The sequence below is a fragment of the Callithrix jacchus genome, chromosome 10 (genome assembly GCF_049354715.1).
Source record: "Callithrix jacchus isolate 240 chromosome 10, calJac240_pri, whole genome shotgun sequence".
In the NCBI taxonomy this organism is placed as follows: Eukaryota; Metazoa; Chordata; class Mammalia; order Primates; family Cebidae; genus Callithrix; species Callithrix jacchus.
The window spans coordinates 65,849,627-65,859,063 of record NC_133511.1 but is presented as its reverse complement, the minus strand read 5'-3'; the positions used below and the strand labels follow the sequence as shown (position 1 = coordinate 65,859,063).

Sequence of the window (9,437 nt, the reverse complement as noted above, 5' to 3'; positions counted from 1 at the left end):
TACTGCCTTCATACTTTTGCCTTTTCCAGAATTCATACAGTTAAAATCATACAGTATGTAATCTTTTCAGATTGGCTTCTTTCACTTAGTCATATGCATTAAATTTACTATTGACTCTTCAAAAGTGTCAAGGTGACAAAAGACAAGGAAAGACCAATAAAAAGTCAGGCAACTAAGAACATATGGTAATAAAATCCAATGTGGCATTCTGGATAGGACCCTGGAATGGAAAGAAGACATTACTGGAAAAACTGGAGAAATTTGAATAAAGTCTCTAGTATAATTAATGGTATGTATTTTATCAATGTTAACTTCTTACTTTTGATAAATATATCATGGTTATGTAAAATGTTGACACAGGAAGTTGGGTGAAGGACATATGGGAACTCTCATACTATCTTTGAAACTGTCTGGAAATACAAAATCATGGCAAAATAAGATGATAAAAATGGTTTTAATTATAGAAATATGTAATTTATATCTAACATATATTAAGGAAGTAAAAGTATAATGTGCACGTTTTAAAAATTCCTTTAGCTGGGCATAGTGGTGCATACCTGTGGTCCCAGCTACTCAGGAGCTGAGGTGGGAGGATCACTCGAGCCCTGGCGGTCAAGGCTGCAGTGAGCTGAGATAGCGCCACTGACGTACAGTCAAAACATTGTATAAAAGTCACTTGTAGTAATTTTCTGTGTGGTCATGCCACTAACTTGAGAGACAGCCAGGGTCAAGTGCTTCTGTTTATTTTAAATTGGGGAAATTGTAGGTTTTTTCTTTCTGTTTTCTTTGAACTGTGCAAAAAAAATTATATATATCTAGTCTTGCTTCCATTCCAGTCCTGTCCTCCCTGTTTCCTCCCTCTCCTTATAGATAACCATCTTTATGAGTTCACATTTCCCCCCTAGTTTTTTCCTGAAATGTTAAGCAAACTATCTCCTTTCTTACAAAAACACTTTTCTGCAGCTTGCTTTTTTCACTTAACACTTATCCTCCAGATGACACCATATCAGTAAACAGAGAGCTTCTTCATTTCCTTTTTATTACTGCATCATGCATTTTTATAGTTTATTCAATCAATTCCCTATATACTGATGAATAAGTAACCTAGTGGATGAATGACAGTGACTCCCTGGGATAGGTCCCTAGAAGTGATATTGCTAAGTCAAATGGTAAATGCATATTTACTTTTGGTACATACTGTAGTAGTGTCATACGAATTTGCATCTTCACAAGCAAGTTATAGAAGTTCTGTTTTTCCACATGCATCTTGTCAAAATATTGGATTTTGCTAATCTGATTAAATGAAAAACAGCATTTCAGCACAATTTAAATTTGTATTCTTTTTATATAGTAAAGACTCATTAAATAAAGGCCACTACAGTTTCTTGGTGATCTGTCTACACATATATTTTGCTCATGTTTTTACTGAAATGCTTATTTTAGTCTTCTACATTCTTAAGAGCTCTTTGTATAATATGAATCTTTGCCTTTCCCTGTGATATGTCTTTTATTTGTTTTTTGACTTTGCTTATAAGAATTTTTTTGTCATGAAGATATTTTATTTTAGTAAAGGTTTCCTGAATTACTAAGTAGTAAAATTTTACACAACAACTTAAGATTCCTATAAAAATTAACATTATTTCATTGGTGCAGGGAGAAAACCCTGGAACAAAGTATGAGAACCACTGTTGGAGCTGTCTGCCCAACTGAATTTTCTTTTACCATTCTATATTCTTTAATTTATTTATTCAACAATGTGTACTGAGTCCTTACTCTGTGCTAAGCACTGTTATTTAGTGTCCTGGGAGCAGCATTAGCTGCATTTAGGTCAAATGCTCCTGTCACAGCCTGGGTCTTAAGACATGATTTTGGCGATGGCTGCCTTTACATCCCTGTTTCTCAGAGTGTAAATGAGGGGGTTGAGAATTGGTGTGAGAATGGCATATACCACATTGCCCATGATGTGGAAGTCGAGGGGCAGGTCAGCCCTGTAGGCCACGTAGGCTATGGCAATGGATGAGTAGTAGGTGCCTACCACCAGGAGGTGGGAGCTGCAGGTGGAGAAGGCTTTTGCCCGTCCTTCTCTGGAGTTGATGCGAAGCACCAAGGCCAGGATGTGGGCATAGGAGAAAAGCACAAGGAGAAGGGGTAGGAGGGACACCACCATGGCGATGCAGAACCCCATGAGGGCCTGGGGGGTGGTGTCAGAGCAGGAGGCCTGGACCACAGCCAGATGATCACAGAAACAGTGGTAGATGTAGGCAATGCTGTTATATGCCATCTGGGAGGTTCTTACTACTGCTGGGATGGGCAGGAGGAGGGCAGTGAGCCAGGCACTGGCTGCCAAGGTAGCATTGGTCTGTGGGTTCATGAGAACAGGGTAGTGCAATGGGTGGCAGATAGCCACATAGCGGTCATAGGCCATGACCACCAGGATGAAGGCTTCTGAACATGTAAAACTTTGGAAGAGGTACATTTGCAGTAAGCAGGAAGAAAAGCTGAGGAAGTGGTCCCCAAGCAAGAATAGGGACAGCATCTTGGGGACAGTGGTGGTGGTGAAAAGGATGTCCAAGGTGGAGAGATTGATCAGAAAGAAGTACATGGGCTTGTGGAGGCTGGGCTCTGCCACCACAGCCACCAGGATCAGGGCATTGCCCATCAGGATAAGAAGGTAGAAGAGGAGGAAAATAAAAAACACAGGGAGGAAGAAGGTCTCTGGCAGAGAGGGGATGCCCACCAGATAAAAGACGGGTGAGCGTGAGCCATCCACTGATTCATTACAGGCTGTGGCATCCATGGTGAGACAGAGCTGGATTTCTCAGAGATGGGCAGCTGGAACATCTAGACATTGGGAACATCTGGAAATCATAGAAACAAAGGATTCTGGAGTAGTAATTCTATAATGTTTACCCTGTAGGTAATATAAGCACAATTATTTACAGCCAACTCTAGAGGACTGGTGGTAGACTGATATTTACTTTTACCATGTGAACCCAAAATTTGTCCAATAGTAATCATTAATGAATAACTTACCAAATAGAAGTCTGTACACTTTGTTTAGGAGATGAAATGATAAAAATGAAGAAGGCAGGCAAAGTTCCTGTCTTCCTAGAGTTTCTAATTTACTGGGAAAATCCAATTTAAACAGTTGATGGTTGAATCATGATTGTGAAACTGCTTTGGAAAGGCTTCTGCTGGTCTTCATCCTAGGTTCCATGCTGTGTGGTTTGGGTTGATGTCAGATCTCATAAATGAAGTCCTTGAGCCCATGTCTCTACTTTTGCACTCACTCAGAGTTCCACTAAGTTCCACTGAGGGGCTTCTTTCTCCAAGGCTGTCTGTAATGTACAGCTGCTCACACTCTTGTTATGTTTCTTTCTTGTATGTCTTTCTTGTATGAGTAGTGGTTCTTTCTGACTCCATTTAAGCTAAGTGTCTGGAATTCTATGCTCCTGCATAGATTGTAACAGGTTATGATAGCCCAATACCTTCACTTCAATGACTAGGGAAACCTGGATAAATTACACAAAATCACATTTTTAAACAAATTGAGGGATAATGGGTGCAATAAGGATGAGATGAAGTCAAACTCCAAGGGATGGGAACCCTCCAAAATTAACTAGTAATCACCAGCTCTTTTGTTCTCTGGGAGTATTTGATTTGGGGACCATGGTGTGGCTTAGACTTGGACCAGGCAGAGAGTCATAGATGAGAGAAAGAGAAACCAGTAAGACTTGTGATAGTCAAAAAAGGCTCACAAAACATACTGGAAATTTGAAGCACTGCAACTGCGTAACTTTTCCCCATGGGACATCTTCTGAATTCTGGCTATGCAAGGGAGGCTAGAAAGCTGGGCTGAGGGCCTCTAAAAGACAAAATCTCCTGTAATCCCTTATGAGAAAGGAGGAAGAGGGATTTCCTCACACAAATATTGATATTCCCCTCAAAACATTTTACAAAGATTTGAGGCTATGTGTGTATGTAGTGGGAGGGAAAAGGAAGGATAGGGAATGCAGCTAATGACTTAAGCTCAAAATCACCAAGGGTAGATGCAAATCTCCCACCCTCCTTCAAGGCTAAGGAGACAAGGATCAACCAGGCTATCAAACCAAAACTCAGAAGGGCCATACCTTAAGAAGAAGAACAAACCAAAGTTGGACTAAACCTTACTAGAACTGAAACTCAGCCCTAACCTAACTCAAGCTGTAATTGGCTTTAGGAAGCCAGCCTACCTAACTCTACTTGCCTAACAGAGAAAAGGGAGGAATCTGTCTGGTGAGAGACATCATCTGGGGGCTTCTATGAATCTAATATAAATAACATTCAATGCACAACATGAATTATTGCAAAAGGCAGGAAAATGTGACCAACAACGATCAAGAGGGAAAATATACAATAAAAGTTGACATGTAGATGATCCCATTACCTGAGTTAGCAAACAAGGACTTGAGTATAACTATGTTTATACATTAAATAAAAGCAAGGAAATGTTGACAAAATGGATTTAAAAATGGGCAATTTCTAGAAAATTGGAATCTATTTTAAAAAGCATCAAGCAAACCTTCTTGAACTGAACTATCCAATATTTGAAATTAAAAACTCACTGAATAGGTATCATGGCGAACTGCACACAACAGAAGATGGGATTAGAGAATTGGAAAATAGATCAGTAGAAAATATCTAAAGTTAAGCCCAGAGATAAAAGGGTATATATTGTATGATTTAATTGATATTAAGTGTCAGGCAAAACTAATCTATGATATTATAAATCAGTATAGTGATTGCCTATGGGTGTGAGGACTGACAAGAAGCAGGCAAGAGCATACTTTCTGGGGTGATAGAAATGTTCTATGTATTGAGTTGAGTCTTGGTTACATATATATTTATGAAAGTTCACTGAACTATATACATAAAATCTGCCCATTCTCTTCTGTGTAAATTTTACTTCACTTAAAAAAACACAGTAATAAATACAATACAAAGAGAATAAGAAAAGGCAGGAACAAGACTAGGAGAAGATATTTTCCTATTTTCAATACATTTATCAAAGGCCATGTATCCAGTGTATATAAAAACCTCCACAACCATTAAGAAAAAGATAGATGACCTAATAGACAAAGGGTCAAAAGACTTGAATAGGTGGGCCCTTTACAAAAGAGAACATCCGAATGGCCAATAAGAATATGAAAAAGCTAGCCATCTAGAAATGCAAATTAAAGTACAGGATGTTAATAGTACATACTCTCTAATATGTCTAAACTTAAAAGGACTGCCAAGTGTTGGTGAGATATGTAGTAACTGGTACCCTCATACGTTGATGGTAACTAATACAACCACTTTGGATAAGAGTGTGGCAACATCTTCTTAAACAACTTATATGACTCAGGACATATAACCAAGAGGCAAGACAAGGTATTCAGCTATTTTTGTTTGTTCATTTGTTTAAGGCACTCGGGTACAATAAAGCCCACAAATATTTGGGATAGATAATATATAGATATCTAGAGATATAAATATAAATCTATATAGAGATATAGATCAGCTAGAGATACAGCTAAAGATACAGCACATTTCCAGCAACCCAAAAAGCGCCCTTGCACCTGATCCAATAAATTTCCCTACCCCTATTGCTGTGACTTTTGTCACCATGGAATAATTTTTTCTGTTTTTGATGTTCATCTAAATGGTTTTTGTTAGGCTGGGCATGGTGGCTCACACCTGTAATCCTAATACTTTGGGAGGCTGAGACAGGCAGATCACTTGAGCCCAGGAGTTTGAGACCAGCCTGGGCAACATCGCAAAACCCTGTCTCTACAAAAAATTTAATAAATGAAAAATAAGATTAAAAAAATAATTTTTTTGTCATATTACAATAAAAGGAACGGCAGAATATGCCTTTTGTGAGATGACTTGCTTCCAGATTGACTAAAGGCATATTCTATCCAACAGCAGAAACAGAGATTGTAGGATTCCCTGTGTAAGAGCATGACTTTTCTTCTCTCCTGTCAGCTACTGCTGTTCAGCAGGTGTTCCTGATTAACCATTTCATTATCACTATCACCATCCTGTAGTCTTCCCCAGCCCCAAATAAGATGGTACTACAGAAATCTGGAAACTTGGGAGTCTTGGTTTGTTGCTAGAGAACAAGTCATCTTGTGACAAGTGCCCAAAGGCAGAAGACCCCATCCTACAGGTTGTTCTCCTCCTGTCAAGGAAGAAGAGATGTGTGCTTTCATCTGCCCATAGAACTGGAAATCTTTAACTGAGGGAGAATATTGACTGTTGTACTGTGTTGTGCATGTCTCTGAAGAAACAATCCAGGAGCAAGTTCACGTTTATGTTTACACCATTGCCTCTTGAACCTTAATGATTCTAAGATTACTTTCTTTGATTTTCCCTATTTCTCTTACCTCTAATAAAATATCTCTCATGCCACTGAATCATAAAAATACCAAACCTGGAAATATCCAGTTTGTTTTTCCTTTTTTCTTTTAGTTTTTATTTATTTATTTATTTTTGAGATGGAGTCTTGCTCTGCCTCCCCGGCTGGAGTGCAGTAGTGCAAGCTCGGCTCACTGCAACCTCTGCATCCTGGGTTCAAGCGATTCTTATACCTCAGCCTCCTGAGTAGCTGAGATTACAGGCATGTGCCACCATGCCCAGCTTATTTTTGTATTTTTAGTAGAGATGGGGTTTCACCATGTTAGCTAGCTGGTCTTGAACTCCGGACCTCAAATGGTCCACCTGCCTGGGCCTCCCAGAGTGCTGGGATTACAGGTGTGAACCACTGCATCAGGCCAGCTTTTTCTTTTAATATACAAAGGGAAAAAGACAAAAAGATCCAGGGCTTTTCTGTCATGGCCAGCGAGCCACAGAGACAGTACTGGAGCCCAGGCTCTAACCCCCAGATCAGCATTCTTTCTTCTGTAGTTGGTTCCCTGGATAATTTGGAAGCTCAAGTTTTCATAAGAGGAGAGACTGAGGCAAAGATTTTCTCTTCTCCATATCTTTGGTTTGTTCTTTAGTTTCCTAAGTGTAGGGTGGCCTGGTTCTCTGTCAGAGAGTGAAAGCTGGTAAAATGTCTTTCTAAAAGTCACATGGGGCAGGGCACAGGGGTTCACACCTGTGATCCCAGAACTTTGGGAGGCCAAAGTGGGAGGATTGCTTGAGACTAGGAGTTCAAGTCCAGCCTGGGAAACATAGCAAGACCCTGTCTCTACAAAAAATTAAAAAATTAGTCAAGCACAGTAGTTTGTACCTGTGGTCTCGCTACTCAGATGGCTGAGGCAGGAGGATCACTTGAGCCCAGGAGTTCAAGACTGCTATGATCGTGCCACTGCACTCAAGCCTGGGCAACCCAGGGAGACTCTGTCTTTTAAACAAACAAAAATTAACAAAAGGACACATAGAACAGACCACTCCATTGTGAATGCTCCTTGAAAGAGTGTTCTACAGATCAGCCCCTGTTATGCAAGCAGGAAAGCAATACTGCTGCTCCTCCACTTAAGAGATAACCCTCTGCTGGGCACAGTGCCTCACGCCTATAATCCCAGTACTTTAATATAGAAAAAAAAAAAATTAGCTGGGCATGGTGGCGCATGCCTGTAGTCCCAGCCACTCGAGAGGCTGAGACAAGAGAATCGCTTAAACCTGGCGGGCAGAGGTTGCAGTGAACCAAGATCGTGCCACTGCACTCCAGCCAATAGAGCAAGACTCCATCTCAAACACAAAACAAAAACAAAAACAAAAAAAACACAGAGATAACCCTCAGTTAACAAACCCAACCTGCCTAAGCAAATCACCAGGTTTTTCTAATACCCAAAGAGATGCCAACTACATTATTCTGAACATTGTTACCGCCCAGGGAAGTCAATTATGGATTGAATGTCACTGAGTTAGGCTGAGTTGGGGCTCGAGGGGTAGAAATTGAGAGCCATCGAGCCTGACTGAACCTATCCTCCTGCCTCCTCCCTCAATTCTATTAAACAGCAGGGGAGACAGATTCTGAGTCTGAAGTCCAGAAACAGTGTCTTTTCAAAGTCAACCAACAAAATCATAGCAGAAGTAGATCTTAAACCCGGTGTTCTGGCTCCCACCCAGTCTTCGTAGGATTTTTTTAGGAGAGAGGATGATTTCTTAATCTGCTATTCAAAGCCTATTATCTTGCAGCCTTGTTTCTCCTTATTCTAGTCAAACGGCAACTCCTGGCTCTTGCCTTGTGCTTCTGCCAAACAGCTCAAATATTACCTCCTTCAAGACATCTTCTATGGTCCTGGCTGGTTCAGGAGCCTCTTTCCTGGTCTCTTGAAGTTCCTGTGCTTCTGTTTGTCATCATTATGATTACACTGGGTTGTCTCGGTCTATTTTTACGTGTCACCCAACCAGGAGCACTTTCAGGGAAGTAATGGGGTCTGATTGTTTCTGTTTAATAATGCACCACCACCCTTCCCGGGAGCTTAGTGCTCCAGAATGCAGCTTCCCAACTTGCCTTGTTTTGCTGATAAATCATCCAATAGGAATGATGGAGCCATTAGTGATTAAATAGTTTTCACATAACCTCTTTTTTTTTTTTTGAGACGGAGTCTTGCTCTGTCACCCAGGCTGGAGTGCAATGGCATGATCTCGGCTCACTGCAACCTCCTAGTCCCGAGTTCAAGCCATTCTTGTGCCTCAACCTTCCAAGTAGCTAGGATTACAGGCATGCACCACCATGCCTGGCTAATTTTTGTATTTTTAGTAGCAACGGGGTTTTACCACGTTGGCCAGGCTGGTCTTAAAGTCCTGATCTCAAGTGATCCACCTGCCTTGGCCTCCCAAAGAGCTGGCATTTCACCTACCCTCTTTGTTATATAGATGGGGACAGAAAAGGGAGTCCTAGAAATGGGCTGTGACTTTCCCAAGGTCACACAGTAAGTGGGCGATAGAACTGGAACTAGACTCTCCACAGGGCAAGATTATCAACTCACCTTGAGCCAGGGGTAACTCGGGGATGAGCCCAGGCTGCCCTGCCTACATGAGGCCACAGAACAGACCAACCAGTTGAGGTGTGTGTGTGCTCTGCTTAGGTGAAAGGCCTGGAAGCATTTCCTTCCCCTCAAATTGCTGTCTTGGCAGAGCAGGACTATGCAATGGAAAAACAATGTGCTTAGGGCACCAGCTAGATAGAACATAAAAAACAGAAAAACCGGCCAGGCGCGGTGGCTCACGCCTGTAATCCCAGCACTTTGGGAGGCCAAGGCAGGTGGATCACGAGGTCAAGAGATCGAGACCATCCTGGTCAACATGGTGAAACCCCGTCTCTACTAAAAATACAAAAAATTAGCTAGGCATGGTGGTGTGTGCCTGTAATCCCAGCTACTCAGGAGGCTGAGGCAGGAGAATTGCCTGAACCCAGGGGGTGGAGTTTGCGGTGAGCCTAGATTGCGCCATTGTACTCC

The 9,437-nt window shown here is 41.4% G+C and overlaps 1 protein-coding gene across 1 annotated transcript; it reads right to left on the bottom strand.

Moving 5' to 3' along the window:
- Nucleotides 1-1,086: 1,086 nt before the first annotated feature.
- Nucleotides 1,087-7,573, bottom strand: OR2AT4 (olfactory receptor family 2 subfamily AT member 4). Its single transcript, XM_035265437.3, has one exon. It carries the CDS (start codon nt 2,795-2,797, stop codon nt 1,856-1,858), a length of 942 nt encoding a protein of 313 aa, XP_035121328.2. The 5' UTR covers nt 2,798-7,573; the 3' UTR covers nt 1,087-1,855.
- Nucleotides 7,574-9,437: the final 1,864 nt, after the last annotated feature.